At 37.2% G+C, this 27,916-nt stretch overlaps 1 protein-coding gene across 1 annotated transcript; it reads left to right on the top strand.

The window, feature by feature from the left end:
• The first annotated feature begins 1,045 nt into the window (after nt 1–1,045).
• On the top strand, nt 1,046–27,916 carry LOC127638548 (semaphorin-7A-like). Its single transcript, XM_052120119.1, has 14 exons — nt 1,046–1,345; nt 1,765–1,898; nt 2,546–2,587; nt 2,678–2,773; nt 4,477–4,570; nt 4,750–4,860; nt 6,209–6,351; nt 10,040–10,218; nt 11,422–11,530; nt 12,102–12,297; nt 13,171–13,286; nt 21,248–21,393; nt 21,516–21,571; nt 22,445–27,916. The coding sequence occupies exons 1-14, from the start codon at nt 1,201–1,203 to the stop codon at nt 22,816–22,818; spliced, it is 1,941 nt and encodes a 646-aa protein (XP_051976079.1). The 5' UTR covers nt 1,046–1,200; the 3' UTR covers nt 22,819–27,916.

Raw genomic sequence — 27,916 nt, forward strand, 5'->3', positions numbered from 1 at the left:
CATAAAAGCAACAATTATTAATAATACTTACAGGTTGTGATTCGGAGGAAGCTGATCCAAATAAACTTGGTACTGAACCTTCCTTCAGTATCAACCGGCTCGCGAATCCACACTTGAAAGCATTCATGTTCGTAAAGCAATCGTCATTAAAATGACGCGAACACAGCACAAGGTTCGGGCTATACTTGTGTGGTATAGTTGTAAATATAAACTCTAGCCACTGATTCTTCACATGCTCGTCCCTGGGCAGTGAAAAAAAGGTCGCTTTTGATATGCACTTCAGAACACAGCGTCTTGTTGTCGACATGATGTTTTCAAGTTTTCCCTGGTGTCTGCGCGCGCAATGAGTGGGCGCGGACAATTTGATCATTTTTCGTCTTGACGTCACAACGAAAAGGAAAATGACTCGTGGAAAATCGATTCATTACATTGACTCAGAGTCGACTCCTACATTTGAGAGACAATAACTTTTTTTACGGTGAACTTTCATATATAAAACTTTGCAGGATGTTTTTGTTCACTTAAATCTATGTTACACACTACATGAAAGGTAATTTTCAAAATTCCATAATAGGTGCCCTTTAAGATTGCACTAGATTGTTTGCGCTAGCCAATAAAAAGGATTCAATCAAGAAAAGGTGAAAGCTGTATAATTTAGCAATTTTATAGATGTAAAAAAAAGTCACTCTGATGTGAGAATAAATTCTGCTATAATTCTATAGCAAAATTATAGAAAATATTACCATTTTAGCTTGAATTCAGATAGGTTCATCAGCTGGTGGAGCCAATCATCTTTCAGCTAGTCATCGCCTGTAAATCAACTCGAGAAGGCGCATGCGCATTAGCTACAATAGGGGAAATGCACAATGTATGTTGCTAGTGTTGTCAGATTTTACTGCTGATTTTAATGTGCTCTTTAATCGTTATCTTGACCAACCATTTTGGATATGTTGGTCTTTCCCCATTCAAGTAGACAGGAGCTGCACTTATACCGCGGGTTTACAGACACACCCGTGAGCGTTCGAAAGATGGATGACATTGCCTATCTCGTGCAGGATTTCTGGAAGAGGGTGGAGTTAATCTAGATGTGGAAGGGCTACATCAAAAAGGGGTTGCGGCAAAAACATACGCACATAAAGACGTTGAGCTGTCAGATGCTGGTGTTGATGTAAGGTGATCATATTCAGACTGTATAGACTCATGAGGACCATGCTTGTAAAAAAGCAACACTTCTCTGTGGATATCAAAGGGAATTTGGCGTATCATTGGCTTATTTATGGAGCTTGTTTTCAATATGTTTTTTGCTCTAAAGATCCTTCTTTTCCAAGATTAACTCTGAGACAAGGTAAATTGAGCTAATTAAAAAATGATTTAATGGAAAAATAGTTACACTATGTAATCATTTTGTAGTCTGTCCTAATAATTTCGATTATATTGTATTCTAGACATATGTCAATGTTGTATACAGTAGACTTTAATTGCTTTAAATAGCCTACATATAAAATTAGGCAATATTTAATTGGCCAATAACTCTGTGTTTTTGTGATATTCCTGATATCTTACTTGTGGACAACTCAACTACACTGGAAAAAAAAAAAATACTTCGTATGGTAACATTTAAATTAACTGGTTTTAACCCTAGCATATTAGGTTACACCAACAAAACACATTTTAAGGGTTAGATCATGTAGAAATACATCTATAAGATAACATTTACATGTTACCAAGTTTTACTGTGAACACCCATATGTATTTATCCCCCAGATGCTGTTGGACTATTTTATGACAGAAATTATAGCCATACAGTCTTGTTTCATCAAGAAGGATCAAATAGTCTATTGATCGGAGGCGCAAATGTAATTCTTCAAGTTGATGTTGACAGTGGTTGGATTTTGGAGGTAATTATTGAATACAAGTTGGCCTTTTATATGGAAATTATATAGAATTAAATGATTTAATTCTGTATAAAATATAGGCCTACTCTTCATGAATTAATTCAAAGTTGGTATATAAACTATATAAATTGAATATCACATAAAGTTGGAGAAGTAACTCCACTGAATGTTCTAAACCTGTAATGTTTAATGCAGAGTGCATAATGTTAGGCTAAAACTAAAAGATCATAGTTTTGGTTGTGACTGTAATTAGAAGGACTAGCCTAACATTAATAAGCCAATAAACTATTTAAACCTTATCATACAAAAGCAGTGAATAGAAAACAAAAAAATACAATGGTTTATTAACAGGTATTCATAAAATATTTATTCCAGTCAGCAGGTTGAAAAGTTGCTATGGTTGCGTTAAATTATTTAAACATTAATGATGTCATTGATGAGTGTGAAATAATTATCCACAGCTTTTATATACTGTATATATATATATTTATATATATATAATTGCTTAGTAATAATTAAGACTCTGGAATGTTCTCCACCTGTAATCGTTTGATTGACACTGTGAATTTTGAAATAATTCAGCACAATTTATTTTATTTTAAGCAGTAAGATCAAGGTAATCGAAAGTTTGGATGTTTTTATTTTTGTAGAACTTTACTCTGAATCCAGACTTACCAAAATCATGTGGTGGGGTAGGTTTTTATAAATCTTTTAAAAAGGAATTCAAATAAATAATTGTATTATGGTTGTTTCATAGTCTTACTGTTCTTCCACCCATACAGAGTGCTTGTGAAAATATGGTTACAGTTATTGAAAGATTTCAAGATTGTACATTTGTATGTGGTACAAATGGGGAAGATCCAAAGTGTTGGAAAATGGTAAGAACTATATAAGTATATATACTTCATAACATTTCTGGCATAATATCTGCTATATATTTAATGCATAGTTTCTACCATATGTGAACATGTGGTATACTTTATTACATGTAATATTGTAATAGTAAGTTCATAGTGATAGTAAAAGTTTACCCCTTCAGTTGATTGTGGAGGATGCTAGAGAGTGCTCCATTTTAGTGTTGCTGCAGCATTTGATACAGTTAATCATCCAGTTTTAATTGATACATTGAAGAGATGGGTGGGAATATCTGGGGTGGCTCTAGATTGTTTTGTTTCCTGTTTTTCAAATAGGAAATGTATAGTGTTTGTTGGAGATGAGATGTCCTCCTCTTCAAGGATAAATTGTGGTGTTCCGCAAGGTTATCTTTTAGGGTCATTTTATGTTTACTCTATATATCTTTCCTCGTGGTTCTGTGATTAAACAGAACATACAGTTTCATTGCTATGCAGATGATCTACAGTTGTATTTGTTGTTGAATTCCAATGATCTGACTAATTTGAATGTTCTTTAATCTTGCATACCAGATATAAAAAAAATTGGATGGCATGTCATTTTCTGTAGTTAAATACTGCTAAAACTGAGGTTGTTAGAATTGGTCATGGTTTTAAAAATAAATAAATAAAGAGTCAGATTGAGTCACACTTAATCAGGTGGTCCCAGATATCCAGCAGCTGGTGAGAAAATGTGATACAATTGTGATACAATTTTTCATTTTGAAAATCACATTAGTAAGTTAGTTCAATCTTGTTTTTATCAGTTAATGAACATTTCCCTGGTGAGACATATTTTGAGAGATAAAGAAGCTTATTCATGCTTCTATTTAGTCTTGGCTTTATTATTGTAGACATAACAATACATATATTATTAGTATTATTACCCCTTTAGTCAACTATGCTTTATTATTGTCACCATTGAGCCAGGAGAGAGAAGTTAGTGAACCCAAATGCAGTATTTAATGAATACGAATAAACAAATAACACAAGGCTTGAAACACAAAGGAACTACTTAGCTTCAATGCTACTAAGGACAAGACTAGACAAGGTATGAATGAACATGAAGGTCTAAATAGGGGCACAAGGTAGAAAATGAAGGTAAAAGCAAAACAGCTGAAGGAATGATGGAGGAGGACAGGTGAGGATGATGACTGGGCATCTTGTGAAATGTAGTGCAGAAGGTGATTTTAACATAAGAGTTTCTTGAAGACAGGGATTCCCTGAACAGAACAGAACAGAACAGAACACAGAACAGTTTGTAACAATTATAGGGCTCCCACACCTTTCAACCAATGAATTTCCATGACTTGTCCAGTCGTTCGTGAGTAGTAGATAAAGATTTTTAAAATAGCTTTTAAGAGATTGGCCTCACAAAAATCTATTTCTATTTGATGGAATATTTTAGAACCAAGCATAACTACAAAAAACTACAGTATATTAAATAGGGGAATTTCCATGGCCTTTTATGACAATTTGGGATTTTGTTAATGACTATGACTTTTACAGCCCTGTAAATTGTCCTGATATTTCTGGTGTTTACATGACTGTGGAAACTCTGGCTTTAATATGAGAAAAAAAAACCCTGCTCTTCCTATATGCGTTTTTTGTTGACTGTTCAATGTTTATTTGTTTGGACTGGATTCAACAGGCCATCATTACTGTCTAATGTTACCTCCTCTTTTCCACAGTATCCCAGAGAAAGCAATCTTTCTAATGAGGTTATAGAAGGCACAGGGATCTCACCTCACACATGGACACAAAATTCCTTATCCCTGATGGCAGGTACGTTGTAGGCACAATCAGCTTAATGCTCTGATCTGCTTAGCCTTTGTGAATGAGCTGGAGATCATGACTTATCTATTTTTAAACATAAGCTTCTATTTATTATTTTGGAATTGCATGGAGAGTATTCCATTATTTCACCCAAAATTACTACATTAATCTTTGTTTTTTATGTTCAGATGGAGATCTATATGCAGCAGCTCCTCTATACAGTGATGGAACCCTGCTACAGTTTCGTAGAAAAGCTGGCAATCGAAATAGTTTATGGATGTATGATCAATGGGTCTCAGGTTGGTAGAAACACAAACACACACATATCCATGCTTACCTACAGCTTTCGAAATGAGGACATATTTACACTTCTATTGTGTTTATATATACAGCAATCATTTTAACAGCATTTAACCGTATTTGCTTTATTTATAAATCGATTTTCAATTTAAAGACATTTCCAAATGTCCTCAAATAGATTTTTTGTCAGATTTAGCTCACTTTTGGAGACAAGTGTCAAACTATAGCTAAGTACATGCACGTACACACACATCTTTGTTTTTTCTGGTCCCACTTTATATTAAGTATCTTTAACTGTTGTGTACAAATATTAAAATAACATTTTTATATTTATTAAATAAACTATTTAATGTGTAACTACATGTTGTTCTGCAAAATTCTCACATTATTTACACTTGCTGCTACTGAGGTTGAAGTTTGGGTAGGTTTAGGAGCAGGGTTGGTGGTTAGGGTAAGGGTTGGGATAGGGTAAGGTTTAGGATAGTGGTAAGGTTAGCAATGTAACTTCAGATGTAAATTCATGCAGGTACTTTAAATGCAAGTGCAATGCAACAACACAAATACACATGATAAGAACACAGTATCAAATGTTTCAGTACATAGTTAAAAAAAAACTAATATCAAGTGGGTCCATTTTCTATCATGGTGGGTAATTTACATTAGCTTTTATTATTTTAAACTTGAACCAATTACATTTTATTGCTGTCACGGTGGCAGATGACAAACGCGACTTTGCAGCTTTGCAGTTTTTTTTGTGTCTCACATAATATGATAACTTCCACTGTTTGCCCTTTTGAACTATAATAATTGTCTTGTCACCTAGAAAAGTAGCCAACTATTGGGCCATTTACTGTATTTAATTTTTTCAAAGGTTGCCTTAACTTAAATCTTCCTGCTATTTTCCACATTTATAAAAATTGACAAATAATGCCAAGTGATATCTGGCATTTTGACAGATAAAATACAAGAAAAAACATAATTTTAACCATGGTGCATCATCTTTAATTTTAACCATCTGTAATTTGCACTCTCTTGTTGACTAGTTGGTGCAACCACTAACACGCACACATGTACTGTAGATCTTACTCTGCTTAATCTGTATTTACCTTAAATAGGATAACTAAAGTAAAGTGTGTTTGTGCAATGTGGGTTGAGCAAGCATTTTATTTTACTGACCTTGCAGACAGAACAGTACTTTTTCTGCCAAAATGCAGCTACCAAAATACAGCCTTGTCACTGTTTCTTGAAGGTTGAAAGCTTCTCATATGACACTAAATCATGCTTAGTAAGCTCAGGTGCAGAAAATGTAATGACTAATCTTGACTCTTGTTTTGACTCCCTCAAAAGAACCCACTTTTATCTCCAGCTTTATGGCCAAGCGCGCAGATGACCCTATGAATGAGAAGATTTACGTTTTATTTCGTGAGAAAAACTCTGACACCAATCCAGAGGCAGATCCTTGGATATCAAGGGTGGCTCGAGTGTGTAAGGTATGAATTTCTCTCGGACAGCATGATGCAAGATTAAACTTCTCTTTGCAATACATTTTTAGATATGTCAGTTGACTGGCAGTCCTTGTTGGAATGTATTTTTGAGATTTGGTTGTGTTGAGATTCAATAGTCAAATTTGTGGCACTGTTATATGAGCAAGCTGTGACACTGATCCCTGACACCATATAACAGTTAAGGGACCCCAAATAAGGCCAAAAATATTGGATGTCGTGTTTCATCAAAGCTAAAATACTAGAAATTAGAATTCTGGAAACACTGTTCATTATTTGTTCCAGTTTTCATAAATAATCTAAATTAGATTTGAAAATTATAAACGCCTGTTTTCTGCAGGAATTTACAGACTGCGACTGAGTCTGTAAAGTAAATGTATAGTGTCTAACACTGTCAGAGTGGATCCTCGTTTTCACTTCACAATAATGGGAAGATATAATTCTTCTTTTATTTATGATTGTTGGTACACTTAAATTACTGACATTTAATAATAATTTAATCCTAGAACTACAACACTGCTGTAGATCAATATGAATCACAAAGTTTTGCCGGTATTTATCTAAGCAACATTAAGCTCACTATCAGATATTTGTTATGTTTTTTTCATGGATGTTTTGTGGTGAAATATCTTTGTCCATCTACTTTGCTGTGCCTGTGACGTGCGGGCCCTCCCTTAATATCTTTAAATATGCAGGCCATGCTAATATGCTAAATGCTATGCTAAATGCTAATTTAGTGTGAGTAGAGTAAAGTAGCTGTCCTAAAAACTACTCAAGTAAAGTGTAGCTCATTTAAAAACATTTGGAGCATCAACATTTTGGCATACATTGTATGAACTTACAGTGCTGAAATATTCTTCTAAAAATCTTAATTTGTGTTCTAAACTTGTGTTGAAAGTCATAGACAGATGGCATGAGGGAATGATGAGAATTTTCATTTTTGTGTGAATTATTTCTTTAAGTAGCACATGGGGGGCCAAATTGTCCTCCTTTTGAGATACATTGTATCTTTTAAGCAAGAAATCATATATAGCTCATTTAATTTCCTGGTCATTTATTATACTAATTAACACACTCTCTACATCAGGGGTCAGTATTATTAAAAAGCGAACAATATTTAAAAAATATATTATTATAAAAAATGTCTCTGTTTTATTCTATTACATTAATACTTTTAAAGCTACTCAAGTTATTCGGCCAAAAGTAGTGACTGGTTTTCTCGTTTCCTTGTTATTGTTGTTTGATTAATAGCCTTTATATGACATAGGCCTACTAGACAGTGTTCAATTCGGTTACATGTACACTTTAAGTCCAATATTTTGATGCAAATATGCTTTTTGTCCCACTGTTTAAATTCACTTTAGACATAAACGACTGCATTTACATTAAATCTTCATCAAGACGGGCATTGGCGTAATTATAATGTGTATTTGATCATTTAGGCGTGTACCCTCATTAGAGCTCGAATATTAGTCGGCAGCCGCCTATCAATCAAATAGCACGCAGCTACAGACGTCAGGAAATAAAAAGTAATTATTTGATATTTCATCTAGATCAACCAACCAGTGGTGCTCTTGCTATCATGATTGATGTAATGAACACCCTTGTTGTTACGATCCCTGGTTGTCTGCCCTGTGTTTCTCGTGTCGCCGTCACTGACTTCAGTCACCATTATTCCTGGCCCTCATCACCGTGTTATTGTGCTCAGCTGGTTGTCGTTTTGTCATCATCATGTCTGTGACTTAAACCCTGCTGTTCCTCCATTCCCTTGTCGTTTGTTGTTCTGATGTTCTGATGTTTTGCTGATGTTTGCTCTCGTGCCTGTCTTGCCATGTTCATCCTGCCGTGTTAACCCAGTTCGTGTACCTCCGATGTTTTCATGTTTTAGTTTCAGTTTTCCCCCCGTGGATGTTTCATTTGTTCCTGTTTGTCGTGTTTTCACTGTTGTTTAATAAACCTGCATTTAGATCTTCACTCCTCGTCTGCCTCCTTCGGCCAAACGTTACACCTGTTTTAGATGTATAACATTGGCTAAATATAGAAAACTAAACATCATCAAGCGAGGACATCTCACTTCTTTCAGATAAACATCAATATTGTTTTATCGCCCAGCCCTATTGATAACATTGCATTCATCTCTCACATCAGCCCAATAATCTCAGTGATAGATAGTTAAATTATAGGCTATGTTATGGACACACAGAATCTAGAAAGCAGAAATATTACATTTACCTCGATGTGTTTCTTCAAATTAGAGGCAGGATTAATGCTGATATCTGGCTAGAGCAAGTGAAACTCACATGACACGATCAAGCAATTGGCCTTTTTCACTGCAAGACAGGTGCTGTCGTGATGTTCAGCTGTAAACTGTCCTTGAGGCATTCTCCACATTTGGCACCAGATCTCCAGCTGCCGTTCAAGTTTTTTTAAGTGTGATTTGATGGGAGTCACGAGACTCTCCCTTGCCAATCATGTTGATAGATAAAAATAAAATCAGGACAGGGAAGTAACGAACACAGACGGTGGGAAAAAAGTGCAGTAAAGTACAGTTACGGCACTTAAAATATACTCAAGTAAAATAAACAATTTTTAAACTACTTAAAAAGGAAAATTCTTGGGAAAAGTAGTTAATTATAATAACATGAGTATTTGTAATTTGTTACTTTACACCCTTGCTAATAAATGATAGCGACAACAGAGAAAACTATGTATTGAAACATATGATAAACTTTTAATTGAGCTATGTCTTATTAATAGCTCTACCATTTACTATGCATCTCAGCCATGGAGACCACTATTTAAATACAAAAAATATATAGTCTATTATTAAAGGTGCTGTAAGTGATTTTTTTAGTTAAGTGATATCTCACCGGTCTCTGTGACAGATCTAGACTTTGTAAACAGCAAACAAAAATTGGTCCCCATGCCAAAGTCTCTGACTTTATGCCTGTCAATCATTGTGTCGTTGAAGCAAACTATTGAGGCTTAATGCCATTAATGCCAATTTGTCAGTTGAGGGAGATATTTCACTACTGTTGTGTTTGACAACCATGGGAACATGCTTTGTGTTCGTTTTTAACGGTATCGGTGTGGTATTTTGGAAAGAGGGTTATCTCTAAATCAACGGCTCAGGCTCATGGAAGTTAGAACAGCTAAAATCGCTTACACCACCTTTAAGATTAACATCTTATGCTCATTTTACAACGCATTAAATGATCAAAATGGCACATTTTAATCCACACGGGGGAGATTAAAAGAAAATGTTATGTTGTTTATTTGCACTTTTTCTTTGTTAGGTAATGTAATTTTGACTCCCCAGCAGATATTTAAGTTTTGTTTTTTATTTAGTCCTTTGCCTCCTTCTGAAGCCTTTTTTAAATGTCCTGTTTTGATTAAATAAATACTTTCATTTGGATTTTAAACTCTACTGATCATTGAGTGCTGGGACGGGAGAAGGGGGACCACAAACCTTTGTGTTACTCCTCCCCAACCCTAGACTGGGGTAGGATGTAACACTAGGAATGAACTGCAATCCAAGACTTGTAGAAAAGAAGAAACCATCTTTGTTTGTTGTTTAACATGTGTGCTGCTGACCTATGTTGAACAGATGAACTTTAAAAAGCAGATGTTGCTAAATATTGTACACCTGTAAAAATATATGGGTCATTCTCTGTAGGTTGATGAGGGGGGTTCGAAGCAGTTACTCCAAAACATATGGACCTCCTTCCTCAAGGCTCGGCTTGTTTGTGGGATTCCTAGTGAGTCGCTGTACTTCAATCGCCTGCAGGACGTTTTTGTCCAACATGCTGAAGATTGGAGAGACTCGCGAGTTTACGCACTCTTCTCAAGCAGCTGGTAAAGACTGCATTACCTTTTTAGATTTAAACAGGAAATAGTTCTTCAGTGTTTCTTACTGTAATGGAGTTTCCCTCTATATGGAACAAAGATGAGCCAATTTCCAAAAAGGGGAACAAAGTGTCCTGTTTGCAGGAAAGCAAAACAAAAGTGTCAAGGGACTTGAACCAGTATCTCCAGCATGGGAAGTGGGTGCGCTAACAAGGAGGCTAAAGGCTACAGCCTCTAGCGTCAGTCACTATTACACCTCTTGAGGTCAAGAGAGTGAGGTTTATACACAATGCACAGCTATCTATCAGCTGGCCACTGTTACACTCAACCCCTAAACTTCACTCCCATCCGGGTCACGGCACCATTGTGACGCGGTAGTTCTACCCGCTCCGTACGGGACTTGAACTGTTGTCTCCGGCATGGGAGGCAGGTGCGCTAACAAGGAAGCTATAGGCTACAGCCTCTAGCACCAGTCACTAATGCACCTCTTGAGGTCAGAAGAGTTAGGTTTATACACATTGCACAGCTATCTATCAGCTGGCCACCATTATACATGCATCACTCAGTAGGTTTCCATGCACTTTAAAACTTTGATTTAGTTAGACTTAAACAATTATTTGTCTATTTAAAATGTCAATTGACCGCTGAAGTCGTATCAGTCCAATTTTTGCAAAGTTGCACTAACACCCCTATATAATACGATTGTAGCTCAGCTTTGTCCAGTATGTATACATGTTAATCATACTGCCTTGCTGTGTTACACATGCTCAGAAAGACAGAGGTTATGTGCGACAATAATTTAACACTCACTTTAGCTAATGTTCTTCCTTCAAATATTCGATTAAGTATTGTATCATGTATACTTGGACAGACAGTAACTCTACTTTGCAAAACACTGCTGTAGCTTGATTATGAGGTTACCTCCTCAGGCAAACTTGTCTTCTGATCTCTAGCGTCTATTTGGTGACAGATAAAATTATGTGCTCTACCTAACTTGTAATCTAAATTTGGTCAGAAATTTTACTGAAACATTGTTGAACAAACACTTCACTCAAATTCCACTCACAACACAACACTTGAAAATGAAGGAAATTAAATTTTTTTGCAATTCCATTTTGTGCCATTAGTGGAGCTGAATTACCCTAGACTATTTGCAGAATATTCATGTGCATTTACTACATTAACAACCTGTTCTTTTAACCTTTGCCATAGGAACTCAACGGCTGTTTGCATATACTCTTTGGAAGAGCTTGATGCTGTGTTTGAGCATTCTACCTTTAGAGGTTATGATGATGCAGTCCCCAGCCCAAGACCGGGAATGGTAAGCAAAAACATACATTTCTGAATCAATCAGTTTCAAAACATTCTGTTTTCATATTTTGTGTAAAAGTCATGTTAATGACAACAGTGTTTGCTTTGGATGCATTAAGCCCTATTGCAAAATTTACTGGTCAACCACTTTGGTTAACTAATGTAGGCTTACACCGAACATTCCTCAGATTTATGGCATATGCACTTAAGACCACAAAAAGATACATATGTGTGAGTGAGGCCATATGTGTATGTGATTAAAAATGTTTGTGTTTGTTTTTTGAATACTGTATTGTTTGTGTCCAACAACTTCCTGAATCATTTTTACCCATGACCCAAAGGTGAATAGACCTTGCTTTGTATAGCCATTGTTTGTGAACTAAAGTTATTTTTTCTTGAACAATTTACAATTGAATTGGCTCTTATACTTGAGGAAATGAGCAATCATTTTACCTTCCCCTTTGGCTTGAATGCTGGGATGCTTATAGACTCAGATCTCAGACCTCAAGCAATGCTCCCCTTTCTCTGTTGTATTGTAATTTATATTTTTATAATTGATATCTCCATCTTCCATTTTCTAGTGTGTGAACAACAGCCAGTCCATTCCCAGTCCTACCCTCAATATAATTAAAGACTATCCAGAGATGAAGGACTGGATTTATCCTATTCACAAGGACACACCCTTCTTCACTAGTAATAACAACTATACAAATATAGCTGTTGACAGAGCCCAAGCTTCAGATGAAAGCATGCACAATGTGCTGCTGTTGGCCACAGGTACGTTACCATGCTGCATGTAGTATATTGGATTAAGATGTGTGGAAAATCTCTGTGTAAGGAAGTTCACTTTGAGTTCCTTCATATCAAAGATAATAACAATATTCTTGATAAAGGCTCTTTCCACTGTTACCGTTCTTTGTCTTGAAGTTTACATCACTTACTATTTGTAAGCTTTTCATGACAGTATGTTTTAAGGAATCATCCTTTGTACTTAAAGGGGTCATATGATTAAATATTTCCCCTGAGATCAAATATATTAGTCAAGGTCTTGTGCAGCAAAAACTTAATTAAGTTTTGACCATTTCCTCTCTCTTAGAAATATACAGGATGTAGTTTTGCTGATGCACACTTTGCTGCGGGTTTGCTGTTCAGGTCAATATAGTAAGGTGCCACACACAGCTAGGAACTGCACAAAGTTTGAATTCCTGCTGAAATTCTTGATGTGTTTTGGAGTTATTGAATCCATCCTACTTTTTATTACTTAACCGTGGATAGGTGGGCCAAGTTTATGAATTTCGAATAGGCATTGTTGACATATATATGTGGGCCTTTGTTTCATATGTTAATGATTTTAGGTTTCTGATTACGTTTTTGCAGCTTAATTTCAATAGATTTTTTTGGCTGGTGAGGATGATTTGAGTTCATAAACACTATGCTTTCCTTTCCTGTAAATTAAGTACAGGAAAGGAAAGGCAATCATGATATGACCCTTTTAAAGCTGAGACCAATATGATTACCAATATGGTTTTCCATTCAATGCATTTAACATAGTACAGTCACTGAATCCACATTGAATCTGCCTTCAATAAATGCACTCAGGGCAGTTATTGCAGCTATTTCGCTATTAACATTTGCAACTCTTCCTCTTAGACAATGGCGTGATCCTTAAAATCCTAGAAGACGAATCTAAAGCATTCATCATCTCTGAGACCCATCTATGCAATGTCTCAGCACCCATACAGTCAATGAAACTAGACTCTAAAAAGGTAATCAAACAGTCATTGTGTAAACGATCATTGTAAACAAGATTAACATGTTGTGGCATGGGGGGCGTGGTCATGTTTCGGTCTGCGGGAGATTAATTTTACAAGTGCATGCATGAAGTGAGCAGCAGTGACACCGGCAAAAGTTGTAATGATCTTGAATGTGTCGGAAAAACCAGAAAGAGACTGTCTGAACATTTTTTAATTTATAGAGAGAAATGCACTTTCAGGTTGAGCCGACAGACGATCTCGGGGATCAATGATAGTCAGAGTGATTGAAAATAGCTGATGCCTTTGACCATGTCAACATGATATTTGGCTCGTTTTCCCATTAATCCAGAACTGTCAACATTCCCGTTTTCCCCTGGAGTCTCCCGTATTTCACACCCATCTCCCGCCCCCTCCCGCTGTGTTATTTCTCCCGGGAAACTCCCGTAATTTGTATGGCCCAAACATCATTATATGAATAATCACATCAAAATATTATTCCAAGGTTGTCCAGATGCCAGATATTGAAACGCATCCTATTCATTCAATCGACACATCATACAAATTTCAATCCATTTGTGACCTCAAACTGGCAACCTACAACCCAGTTGTGCTGTTGATATCTGCGCAGGTGGTAGATGCGGGAAGTTGAATCAAGCATCACTCAAGACTTGGGTTGTGCTCCAGCGAAAAAAACTAAATATACATGTAAATGTAACATCAGCTGAACGAAAGAATTTAATTTCATATCTCGAAGCCATATCGACAATGACCACACCTTTTGCAAAATGTGTTGCACTGATTTTAATATCGGACATGGTGGGAAAAATGACGTTGCTCGGCACATTAAATCACAACGGCACGATTTGTATGTAATTACCCTGCCTCTGCCATCCAGCATCCAGCATTTTGTAAGTAATTTTCCACCTGCATGTTTAGACAGATTCTTGCCGGATAAAAACTTGGTCGACCAAGACTCTTCTCATCAACGAATGGTTAGTCGGCTATCAGGGGGCAGCCCTAATAATTAGAGACAGGTGTTAGTACTCACACCCCAAGTGACAAGCCTTACCGCTCCCTCTCTCCAGCAGACCAACACATGACCCCGGCCCCCATGCCACACATGCATTTTCACTGTTCAGACTGTAATTTTGGTAACACTTTACAATAAGGTTCAATTTGTTAACATTAGTTAATGAATTAGGTATCGTGAACTAACAACAATATATTCTTACAGCATTTATTAATCTTTGTTAATGTTAGTTAATAAAATTGTTCATTGTTTGGTCATATTAGTTTATAGAGCATTGTAATTGGATTGAAACTAATGTTAACCTATACAATTTTTGATTTTAAAAATGTATTACTATATGTTGAAATTAACATTAACTAATATTTTGTTATTAATTATTTTTAGTATCTATACAACAAACCAAAAAGACATAACAGAAAATGTGGAATCACTTTATATGAAAGTAAACCCTCCCCCAATACTAGGACCCAATTTTTAATGTACATATCCCATATATTGGGCAAAACATTATTTGAGTGCCCGATACATCACACAAAATACTCTGTGACATCTACAAGGAGAGATTGTAGCAGGTAGGTAAATTTTCATTTTAATAACATTAACCTTCCCAATCATAGATAAATGTAATGAAGCCCACCTGCCCACATCACTCAACTAACTAAATCAGACAAATATGCTGGGAATAAAATGCCCAAATACTTAATGCCCTGTTTGGGCCACTGAAAGGCTCCCAGCTGGAAAGCCGTTACTGGGTACACTGTCAGAGCCAAAGATTCAGATTTAGACCAACTGACTTTGTATCCTGAGAACTTAGGAAACAAATTAATAATTCTGTGGAGGCGGGGCCTGGGTTGCGTAGCGAGTATTGACACTGACTACCACCCCTGGAGTCGTGAGTTTGAATCCAGGGTGTGCTGAGTGACTCCAGCCAGGTCTCCTAAGCAACCAAATTGACACAGTTGCTATGGAGGGTACTGTAGAGTCATATGGGTTATCCTTTCAAGGGTAACCTCCTCGTGGTCGTGATTAGTGGTTCTCTCAATGGGGCGCTTGCTAAGTTGTGCATGGATTGTGGAGAGTAGCATTAGCCTTCACATGCAGAGTCCCCACGGTGTCGTGCACAACGAGACACATGATAAGATGCGTGGTTTTGACAGTGTCAGAAGCAGAAGCAACTGAGACTTGTCATCCACCACCCGGACTGAGGTGAGTAACCACGCCACCACAAGGACCTACTTTATCCTTCTTAAGAGTCACACTGATCCAGGCTTGCATCATGGTTGGCAGAAGCTTTCCATTCTTTAATGATTCATATATACAACTGTAAGACTGGCACCAAATTGTCTGCACCACCTCCAGGAAAAGCAAAGAACTCTGCAAGAACCAACGTCATAAAGACTCTCACACAGATGAACATCTCCACCCAAGATAACACTCCCTACATGCTAAGGACCATAAAAAGCAAATCCCACATTTGACCTCTATCTCACCTAAGGGCAAGTTTGAATGACTCATCCTTTTCTGTGCTGTAAGAGGTTTTGTGTTCATACATGTTTGATATCATTCAAGAGGTCTTAATGTGACTGGTAAAGTGGTCTCATTCCCTTTCAGAAAAAACAAATCTCCATTAAGATTTTAACTTAGCAAAATCCTGCACACTATTAGAGACATGTCCCTCCCAAATTTCCCACAGGGACCACATGCTGTATGCAGATTAGGTAGATTCTTTGTAAAAATCAAAGGACCTAATCAATCACAAGATTCAAAGGTCTAATACAACTCTGGATAACATGAAACGCACACACCTGAAATAATGGAGGGTTGGCATGTAGCTCAGGGAATCTGCATTCAGATCTCCCACAACACTGTTGTGTAGGCTCTCTACCAGGTATGCAAACCTTATTTCTTATGTTTTGATAAATTGTTTAAATTCGTCTTACTATTGTCTAATTGGATTGATGAATGTATTATGTCACCTTCTAAATAAATTGTTACATTTGAATTTATTATGATTGACTCTTAAAGTCTTTAGTAGATTACGTTAAGTCCTTGTTTCCGCAAATCTTCGACCAGGTTAGCAGCGGACTAAAGCCGGTTTTGAGTGGAGCATAGGGCACACCGACTGAGACTTTAGAGCACCGACTAACTAATTGGCATTATTTCCAGTGTACTTAGTGTGTACAGGCTCGATAGGGAATTTCCGTTCGACCAAACCTAAATAGGGTGAAGTCTAAACCTCTGGTTATTGTATTGTAATTTCTAGCTAAGTGTACATAGGAAACTATGGCATGATCATATAAAGCTATTTTAACTTGGGTATGTTGGTCTATCTTTGTAAATTAGTGATCATGACCTCTGGGTAGAAACGTTACTCTAATTAAGTGTTTACTATCTGAGGGGACTAAACAAAATACTTGTAGATAGAAAGGCATGCAGGAGCAGCCATCTAATTAGTATTTAGTCAATTACTGTTTTAATGACCAATACTGGCGTATTTGTTACCGTGATATCCGCGTGCACGGCCGGCGCGAGACTATCCGAATGAACGAGCACAATATAAAATAGAGTTAAATATGATGATTCCATGTTAAATCAAATTTAATAATAATAACTAAGATTAGAATATTAACATATCCTTAGAAACTTTTAAAATTGGAGTCAGATAAAATAAACTAAGATCTTGAAATGAATAATATAGTGATTTAATTGGAATGAAAAAACAAACTGAACGTGCTTGGTAAGACAGAACACGCAGGAGACCTTCATCCATGCTGTTGGAAGCCGCCATTGGACCAATAGGTCTAAGGACCCCCTTTACACTTCTAACAAAAGTAGAGCCAGTTCTGTAGCATGGCTGAGGTAAATATATCACCACCAGCAGATTTCACTGAGGGAATGGTAGAAAAAGAATCTCTCTGCTTTACGTATCTTGCCAAAAGCTTCCCTGCTTTGTCACCCGAGTCAAAGTATTACTGTTTTGCCCTGAATAGCCAAATCCCCACCTTCCACATCAAAATAATATATATATAATATATCTGTATTTCAATCAGGTCAATTCTCTGAGGCCATCAGAAGACATTCAGTGCTTCAGCTCTGCCTCGGCACTTTTAAAGTTCACGTGCTTTGGATTTTTTGATGAATGAGGCATTGTTATGATTGTAGGAGGCAGACGAGGAGTGAGGATCTACATGCGGGTTTTTATTAAACAAAGTGAAAACAGACAAAACAGGAACAAAGGAAATATCCACGATGGGAAAACAGAAACCAAAAACACGAAAACATCAAGGGTACACAAACTGGGTAAACAAGGCAAAACAACAACTTCTAACATGGGCAAAAACAACAGCATCCAGACATCTACAAACAAGCAACGATCGACAAGGGAATGGAAAACGAACAGGGTTTAAATACACAAGGTAATGAGACTAAATGACAAACAGGTGAAAACAATGAGAGAGTGATGAGGGCCGGGAATCATGGGAATTGTAGTGCATGACAATTGACAAGTGAAACACGGGGCAGACAACAGGGGATCGTGCCAGGCATACTGTATGATCCGGCCCCTAAGAACAGCCTTAAGTGCCTCCCAAGCCACACATACAATGTATACTGAGGACCATTTGGTCTCCATTTAAACATAAATTTCAGCATTTAACATTTGTTGAAATTCAGGAATTTCAGGAAAAGGATGCAGTAAAGCGCCAACTATATGATTTATTTTTCTACGTATGTGGCAACACCTCTAAACTTACTGGGGTGTGATCTGAGACTAAGATGTTTCCAATTGAACAATCAACAACACATGAAATGATGGACTTAGATATAAAAAACAATATTCTAGAATAAATTGTATGGACTGATGAAATAAATGTACAGTCCTTACCAGATGGGTTCAATAGTCTCCAAATATCTGTACGGCTAAGATTTTTACACATCCTGTGAAGCATCAATGTTGCTCTTGGGGGCTTACACTCTTTTGCTTCACTATGATCAAGGACTGAGTCCATCAAAAGATTAAAGTCTCCTCCCAATATTATATTATGAGGGGTGCCAGCTGCTTGCTACATCCTTTCAAGATCTATAATAAAGCCCTGATCATCAGCATTAGGTGCGTAAATATTAGCCAAATTCAACTTTTACCCCTGAATTTCTTCTAAAACAATAATGACTCTTCCTAATTTATCTTTAATCTGTTTGAGACATTTAAATTGTAGATGTTACTTATCAACGTAATGACTCCCCTGCTCTTACTCGAGCCAGCCCTAAAGAAAACATGCCCACCCCATATCTTCCCAGATTTTTCAGCTTCCTGTGGGGAAAGATGTGTTTCTTGAAGAAACACTATATCATACAATATATGGAAAAAAGTATTGGGACACCTACACATTACGCCTACAGGAGCTTTTATGACATCCCATTCTAAATCCATAGGAATTCATATTGAGTTGGTCTCCCCTTTGCAGCTATAATAGCTTCCACTCTTCTGGGAAGGCTTTCTACAAGATTTTGGAGTGTGTCTGTTGGAATTGTTGCCCATTCATCCAGAAGAGCATTTGTGAGGTCAGACACTGATTTTGGACAGTAGAGTCTGGCTCGCAATCACCATTCTATTTCATCCCAAAGGTGTTCGATAGGGTAAAGGTCAGGGCTCTGTGAGGGCCAGTCAAGTTCTTCCACACCAAACTCATCCAACCATGCCTTTATGAACTTTGCTTTGTGCACTGGGGCACAGTCATGCTGGAACAGAAAAGGGCCTTCCCCAAATGTTTCCACAAAGTTGAAAGCATAGAATTTTCCAAAATGTATTGGTAAACTGAGGCATTAACATTTCCCTTCAGTAGAACTAAGGGGCCTAGGCCAACCCCAGAAAAACAATTTTTACGCACTATGCCCCTCAGCACTCGTCGACCCCGCACTGTAACTTCGTGGCTGAGTTGCTGTGGTTCCTAAACCAATAATACCACTTACAGTTGATCGTGGAATATCTAGGAGGGAAGAAATTTCACGAACTGACTTGTTGCAATGGTGGCATCCTATTACAGTACCACACTCAAATTCAGTGAGCTCTTTAGAATGACCCATTCTTTCACAAATGTTTTTAAAGGCAGACTGCATGGCTAGGTGCTTTAGAATATGTTTGGTGTGAACCACCACATCCTCATACGGTTCTACACCAGCACTGTTGAGAGCATCCTGACTGGCTGCATCACCGCCTGGTACAGCAATATCACTGCCCACAAGCGCAAAGCCCTCCAGAGTGTGGTGCGAACTGCCAGACACATCATCGGAGGTGAGCTTCCCTCCCTCCAGGACATACCAGGCGGTGTGTGTGAAAAAAGCTTGGAGGATCATCAGAGACTCCAGCTACCCGAGCCATAGGCTGCTCTCACTGCTACAATCAGGCAGGCGGTATCGCAGCATCAGGACACGCACCAGCCGACTACATGACAGCTTCTTCACCCAAGCAATCAGACTTTTGAACACTTGATCTCTCACGATCAATATACATCAGCACTGAGGCTGTCATAAATTATATTCTCTGTACACTACAACTACTGTATTTTTTATTTTTTTGTATATATATTGTATTATATACTTTTTTTATTTGTATGAGTATTCTATATTGTGTGTATTGTTTACTGTGCATTATATATTATTATTGTGTTGTGTAAATATGTGTACATTTGATATGTAAATTGTGTTGTGTAAATATGTTGTTTATTGTAAATTGGTATATGTCTCATCACTGTCATGACTGCTATGTTGCTCGGAACTGAACACAAGACTTTCACCCACTGTTGCACTTGTGTATATGGTCGTGTGACAATAAAGTGATTTTATTTTATTTGATACACCTGTGGCAATAGGACTGAATGAAACAACTAAATTCAATGATTAAGAGGTGTGGACCAATACTTTTGTCCATGTATTTCTTACGTTTGTGAAAATAAATAACCTTCCTTCTTTTTATTGGGTGCCCCAGCCCATTCACATTCCATGTGGAGAGCGATAATCCACTCATATTAACATTTGACATATTAGAAAATAGAGATTCTGTGTCAAAAACAAGATTATAAAGACCACAGTCCAGCATTAGTGTAACATTAGTGTAACATCTATTCTCAGTTTGGCCGGAAACATCAGTGCCAAAGCGACCATCCATTGATGTAAGAGATTCTTGCATTCCCTGAATTGTTCAAGTTTCTCTCGTCGAATTCGCAAAGTCTGGAAACATGAAAATGCTGTGGTTCTTCCAAGAAAGCTTTCCTTCACTCCTTGCCTCACATAACACGAGATTTTATCGGATGATCTCAGAAATTTGGCCAAACTTGATCGGGATCTGTCTCCCTAGCGGGTTAGCAGCTAATTCCCTCTCCGATGACTCCACATAATTGATCCGTTTCATGACATCTGACCCTCTTGTAACCATCTCAGTGAATTTCTTCTCCATAGCCATGATCAATTGACATATTACGGCAAGATCCTCCAAGTCTGCAATGACCTTCGTCAGCATTGCGATCATGTTCGACAGTTGACACTAAATCTCTTCCACTGCAACGGCCAAATCGAGTCTCCGGCTTTCAGCCTTTTGTTCAGGGGCTTCAGCTTGAGCACATAAGTGTCTTTTAATGTCTCCAGAGCCTGAGGATTTGGAATTCTTTGACCTATTGTCTTCCTTAAACAGTTAAGAATCAGGGTGTATCGAATCTCACCAGCGTATGACACAAATAGTAATAAAACTAGCCAAGTGCGCAGAGCTCGCCATTCACACGTCCGCTCCTCGCATGGCGCCACGCAACTCAACATTAACTAAGATAAATAAATGCTGTAAAATAATAGTTCATTGTTAGTTCATGTTAACTAAAGTTGTTAACAAATAACCTTATTGTAAAGTGTTACTGTTAATTTTTAAATTTGACTTTATCGATATTTACATTTGCAGAGGAAGTTGTTTGTAGGATATCCTGGCCAGATGTCGATATTAGACCTGCAGAGATGTCAGGACTACAATGCTTCCTGTGAGGCTTGCGTCCTTGCCCGTGATCCATTCTGTGCTTGGACTGAACATGGCTGCACGGCACAAACAAAGTATGCTCTGTACACATAATATGGATGAATGCTTTTATTAATGCATTAAACAAATATATTTGTAAAAAGAAATAGCTTTTAGGAGTGTTTATTTTTTAATTTGTCCATAATTTTCTTTTCAGAGGAGGATTACAAAATATTGCTAATGGAACAACATATGTGTGTCAAAACAAATCAGGTATGTTATTACATTAAAGGGATAGTTCACCCAAAAATTTAAATTTCTTATTATTCACTTACCCTTATGCCATCCCAGATGTGTATGACTGTCTTTCTTCTGCAGAACACAAATGAAGATTTTTAGAAGAGGATTGAGCTCTGTCAGGTTCTTATAATGGTAGTACATCACTTTGATGGACCAAAAGTCACATTTAGGCAGCATAAAAGTAATCCATGTGACTTCAGGTTATCAATGAATGTCTTCTGAAGTGAATCGATAGGTTTATGTAAGAAACAAGTAGATAATTAAAACTTAAATTGGCGCTTCCATCCAGGACTCTGATGCAGTTAGAAATGGCCGATCTCTTGTGTGACATTCGTTCTTCTGTTGTAAATAAGCGCCGCAGCTGAATTCTTATGTGAACTCGCTGTCATGCTTGCGTCACACTTTGCATCAACCTCTGACAGAAATCGCTTTTTGAAAGTTAAATAACATTTTAATTATCATGCTATTTTTTACACAAACAATTCGAATTGCTTCAGAAGATGTTCATTGATCGACTGGAGTCGCATGGATTACTTTGCTTAGATGTGACTTTTGGACCGTCAAAGTGCTGGCACATGTATACTTCAATTCTAAGGACCTAGCAGAGATCTGTCTTCTTCTAAAAATCTTAATTTGTCTTCTGCTGAAATTCCTTTAATTTGTGTTTTAAGAGGTGTATGCTATTTTAACTTGTTCATTCATAGAGTAAGGCTTTTGAAAAATATTATGGAGAGATGTGCTATTTGCTATAAGCAAATGGATTTACAATTTTTTCCTGACTAACTATAAAAGGGGCAAATATATTATCCTAACCTTAAATTCTAATCTTAAATTAATCTCTTTTAGTGGGAAGATCCAAAAGAGACCTGCAACAGTCAACAGCAGTTCCATTAAGAATGCAACATACTGTGCCCACCGATGTTCCATTCTACCTCTCTTGTCCTGTCGCTTCCCATCATGCCACATACAGGTGGGAACATGGGGATCAGAGCAGCCCATGCCAGCAAACCCAATCTGAATGCCTCCTCCTCATCCCAGCCATGACGGATGACAAATATGGCAATTACAAATGTATATCCCATGAACGTGATTACACCAAAACTGTGAAGGAATATGACCTCCTCCCTAAGGCTGTTTTTAATGCTGCTTTCAACCATAGAGCACAGGAATGTTTAATGGCCTTATTTTTCACTATTACCCTTTATCAGCTCTTGCGTTAAGGCCAAGGTAGTTACAGTTTGTAAATGTCAGCACTCCCTTACTCTAGCGTTTCTGATTGTGTGCAAGCCTATTAAAGCTATCGGTCATGCATTGCTAAGTGAATGCGGTTGTCGTTAGGGGAGAGAATGGTGTTGGTGTGAAATTTATAGGTTAGTGAAACAATAGTAAGTCACTAATGTTAGAAATTTTTTGTCTCTGCCTGCCCATACTAGCAGAAGAATTTCATGCTTGCTATCTGTTGAGCATGAAAGTTATGCTACATTGAGGTACAAAAGTCTGAGGCCACATAGAAAATTTGGGATTTCGTTTTAATTGAATCTGGAACCAAACCGAAAGTTAAACGGTTTTTGATTATATTAAATAAATAGTAATAAAACCTAGATAGGGACTGTTTATCTTAACAAACTTTAATGTTGACTTTTAAATTGGTAAAAAAAAAAAAAATCTGTTTGATGGTTATACAATCTGTTTCCCAATCGACACTATACACTATGCACGTACAAAATATACTATGCACTCAGTCTTGTAGTGAATGAATTTTCAAAGTGTAGTATCCTCCCAAATGTAACACTTAATCGTTTTTTAATACATGTAAGTATTCACCGTTTAACAGCTGACGGAAGTTGTGTTTTAAGTGCACGTGCTGTATTGCCGCTAGCTTTTGCGCATTAGCCAACCTCAGTTCAACACTTGTATCTCAAACAACATACATATTCACATAGCTTAGGGTGATGGTAAACCATTCAACTCACATTTGTATGGCTCTGTATCCACTGAAGTTTTGCTAGCTGCTACATTCTTCATTGTTTTGTCAGACCAGCAGTGCAGCCAGGTAACTCCGCCCCTTCCGATATGTACAGCAAGCACTGGGCTGAGAGTGTCAAACATTCTACACTCCCTTTTGACGGTTGAAAAATTCATCAGTGTACTTAAAGTACTGTACACTTCTTTCTGATGCATTTTCGGTGTTAACATAAGGTGTGTCCCAAACCACACACTTCTGCACTACTTTACTCCACTTTGTAGTGTAAGTTGTGCGAGTAGTGTGTTCACACTAAAAATGCAACAAAAAGAAGTGTAATGCGAGTACCCAGATGATGCACTTTTTCAACCATCAAGTGTGGAATGTTGGACACTTCATGCACTCAGCGATCGCAGCTGCCCTACATAGCGGTAGGGATGGGGCTAACTAGCTGTGGTACTGGCCTGACAAAAATAAACAAGATCGGATCTGTACCCGAAGAGACTTCTGTTGAGAAAACACCTTTCAAATGTCGTTTCAATGCTTAACCACCATCCCCACTGTTTGATTTATGTTTCAGTATTTGTAAATTTCATGATGTGAAGGTTGATTGTTCTTATTACACCTAATAACAGGGCTTCGAAGTTCGTTTAGTTACCCAGCTCGTATCTCGCAGGCTGAATGCTAGTGAGCTTCAAACGCTTCACATATCAGTTTCTACTATTACAATGCTCATGTTTAGTTGGCTGTTTTGCACATCTCAATGATAATATTCTGTATTAATATTGAGTTCCCTTACGACTCAGTACACTTGACATTACGTAGCTACGCATATGGGGTGTGCCTTCTTACACAACCTAGTTGAAACCTCTTTAAAACAATGGCAATATTCTAATATTGGCTATGGTGTTTGAGCCCCGCCTGTTTTGGCGTGAAACTGTCCGCTATAAAAACAGGTGAACAAACACCATTTCTTCTTTCAAGAAAGTGATTATCTCTTGCCTAGAAGCCCTCTACCTTTCGCTGCTGATATACATGTGTAAGTGGGCGGAGTCTTCGCGGGAAGACTTTCCGCTCCCCTGCAGTGTTCTGGCGAACATCACAGCGCATCGCTGCTTGATGCTTTGCTGGTGAACAGGCTTCAGCATCCTGATTCTCCGCAGCTCTTCGGCATGATTTCTGTATGTGTGTCCGCTTTAGGGTTGTTAATGTTTTGTTCACTGTAATAAACTGTGTGTTGCTCACACAGCTGAAATTTTGCGATTAAATGCGTAAATTTTTTTAACGCGTTATTTTTTGTAAAATTAATCGCACGTTATTAACGCGTTAAATCGACAGCCCTAATATATATATATACACTTATGCCCTTCCCTTTAAGTATGGGCTCCCCATCATTTGCATAACCGCCTGCATTCAGGCCATTATAATTTATCATAAAGTCACAAGCATTTTCATTATAAATAAACTCTCTACCCAACTGGGTTCATAAGGAGTTCATTCATACTATAGTACTATAGTTCATATATTTGTTAAGAGTTCTCTCCTTCTGTCCAAAATAAGGTTCAGTCACTGCATCATACTTATGTCTGTCGCTATCCCACAAGACTGCGGTGCCATGTTTCCTCTCTGGGAAGTTATGTAATGTAGTGCAGCGTGATTGGATTCTGTTACCCATATGCACAGCTACGCATTGTCAAGTGTACTGAATCAGAAGGGAATGTCTTGGTTACTTCTCAGTTCCCTGAGACGAAGGAATGAGACATTGTGAACGCTAGCCACACTGCAAGACAAGAGTTTTGAGGCACGAGCAATGTGCTCCTTGTCCTCTGTCAATTTGGTGGAAATGGTGTTTGTGCACCTGTTTTTATAGTGGACTGTTCCGCACCACAACAGGCGGGGCTTAAACATCATAGCTAATATTAAAATATTGGTGTTATTGTAGAGAGGTTTCAACTAGATCATGTAAAGAAGGCACTCCCCATATGTGTAGCTATGCAATGTCTCGTTCCCTTTGTCTCAGGGAACCGAGGTTACGTATGTAACGGAGACGTTTTCTAAACCTCGTTATTTTAGGGACTAGAGAATACCAACAACCTTTTTTGTAGGGAGCTGCCAACAAAGCCTTGTTCACAGGCCACCGAAATGCAGCGACCAAAGACTACGAGTAAGTTACATAATGCATGAGACGTTATACCACGGAAAATCATACCTAATGTACTGTATGTTGTGTTTTGAAAGGGTGTTTATCTCACACTATGGCCTTGGTGGCAACATCAGCCCTGCCTGTGTAAAAAAAAAAAAAAAAGGGAAAATATGAAACAGAAGTAGAAGTTACATATTTAAATGTGTAATTATTTTATTAGTGCCTTTTACTTTTAAAATAAATATAGTTCAATATATTGTACTTGATAATAATACACTTTGAAAATGTGTACACTATATGGCAGAGTGCATAGTGTAAGTGCATATTGTATAGTGCGTTAATTGGTAAACAGCTACATACTCGCACTACTTACACTACAAATTGTCATAGAATAGGGCAGAAGTGTGCGGTTTTGGACGCACCTACAGAAATTACAGTAAGACAAATAGCTAGCTAGTCAGATAGACCATCTGGTAAACTGTCACAGAGTTAAATATAAGAGAGAAAACTTAAAGCAGATCAAAGACCTTTTGTCCGATTGTTTACATTAGAACTTTTGACAGTTGGAGTTTGAATTAATGAGCATTCCATTGGCCCATCTGAACCCTCAATGTAAGTCAATGGGATTTTTCCCGTTTTGGTCATCTGCTGTGCAAAAACCATAAGACTGATCAGTTCGAAACGACACAGTACAAAAAAAATAATGAACTAAAAGCTGGTAGAATAGCAGTATTTTGACTTTGTTAAGCCAACATAATAAAAGTTGCGATGTGAAACAATGAAGCAATACTTATGATCCTACACTATTTTTAGGTCACTAATCAAGTGTAATCAAATTTTTGACACTGATTATGTTTAATGATAATGTAAATTAGTATTTGTATTAAAATAGGAAAATGCTAAAAGCATTTTTCACTACTTTAATTGTGTTGACACCAAAGCACTTTATATAGCACTGGATGTTAAGTGAAGCTTATGGAATGCTTCAGGGATGCTGTTGTAAAAAGAAACATTGGGTGTTGTCACTTCCATGAATTCTCGAATGAAGAATGGGGTGCCATTAGGTTTGGGTGTAACAGAGCAGAGAGTACCTGGGTGTGGTCAGCAGTAAAAACAGTTGAAACATTTCAAACATGTACAACCCCGATTCCAAAAATATCAGCTCTTCTTCAATATAGCAAAGGGTGAATATAATTTACAAATAACTCCTTTTTGCCTTTATTAGCATATTTAATATTGTCATAACTTTTTTGGAATTGGGGTTGTAGAATCACTAAATGAATGTGCAGAAAATATGAGATATCAGATATTTTCTAGAATAGATTAATTCATTTGCATGTGGGTTATATCATAAATTCCATTTCTGCAATGTGAATGTATTTACAGTATGTAGGGAACTTGCACCTTAACTTTGTAATTAATTTCTTACAACCACCAACATATAGTGCACCCTGAGTAAGTTTGAGTGCCTTTGAGCATGTAGGGAACATGGTAGGAATGCATTAGTGATGCATGTAGAACAGTGAATGTAGTCTTAAAATGAAAGGATTTTTGTCTGCATTTTTTTTTTTTTATATCACTTATTTAAAACATAATGTGTGAATGTTTTTTTTTTTTTTTTTTTGCTGCAGTATATTTTCATTTAAAATTATTGTTTGCTTGACATGTATTTTTTTTTTGTGTTTATTAATGAATATGAAGTAAATGCATTGCATAGTATTGCATAGCACTGCATAGTATTTTGATTGACAAATTGCTGTTATGAGCATGGAAAAAATTGCTTGTAGACCAAAGATACCAAAAAAGACAGTGCTCTCTTTAATTAACTCATTATTTATTGAGAATGATCATATAGATGGAAAAGTCCTGAATGCACAATATGACAGACGTCACAGATGTGTACCAGTGTTTCTGGTTCCAATGTATTTCTTAAATTATCATACTGGTAACATTACTCTCACTTTCAAACATTGATTATTAAATTGAAAATTATATATGATTTATATATTTGTGTCAGATTTCTGCAGTGTTGTCTCTGAAATATGCTCACCTGAGCCAAATACCTCCTCCTTGTATTTAACTTTTAAGCCTAGTTATGTAATGGGGCTATGTTGTACTTACTTTTTATTTTCTACTTATTTTTATGCATTACGTATGTATTTTACACAGTTATGTTCATTATTGCGTAATTATAAATGCTAATTCAATTGTA

Source organism: Xyrauchen texanus, chromosome 46 (assembly GCF_025860055.1).
Source record: "Xyrauchen texanus isolate HMW12.3.18 chromosome 46, RBS_HiC_50CHRs, whole genome shotgun sequence".
Taxonomy (NCBI): domain Eukaryota; kingdom Metazoa; phylum Chordata; class Actinopteri; order Cypriniformes; family Catostomidae; genus Xyrauchen; species Xyrauchen texanus.

Bases quoted from the DNA above. Each gene is read 5' to 3' on its own strand.
- LOC127638548 (XM_052120119.1), top strand. From the start codon at position 1,201: ATGAGGACCATGCTTGTAAAAAAGCAACACTTCTCTGTGGATATCAAA. The intron at 2,588-2,677 runs GTAGGTTTTTAT...CCACCCATACAG, and splicing joins TACCAAAATCATGTGGTGGG to AGTGCTTGTGAAAATATGGT. The intron at 21,572-22,444 runs GTATGTTATTAC...AATCTCTTTTAG, and splicing joins TGTGTGTCAAAACAAATCAG to TGGGAAGATCCAAAAGAGAC.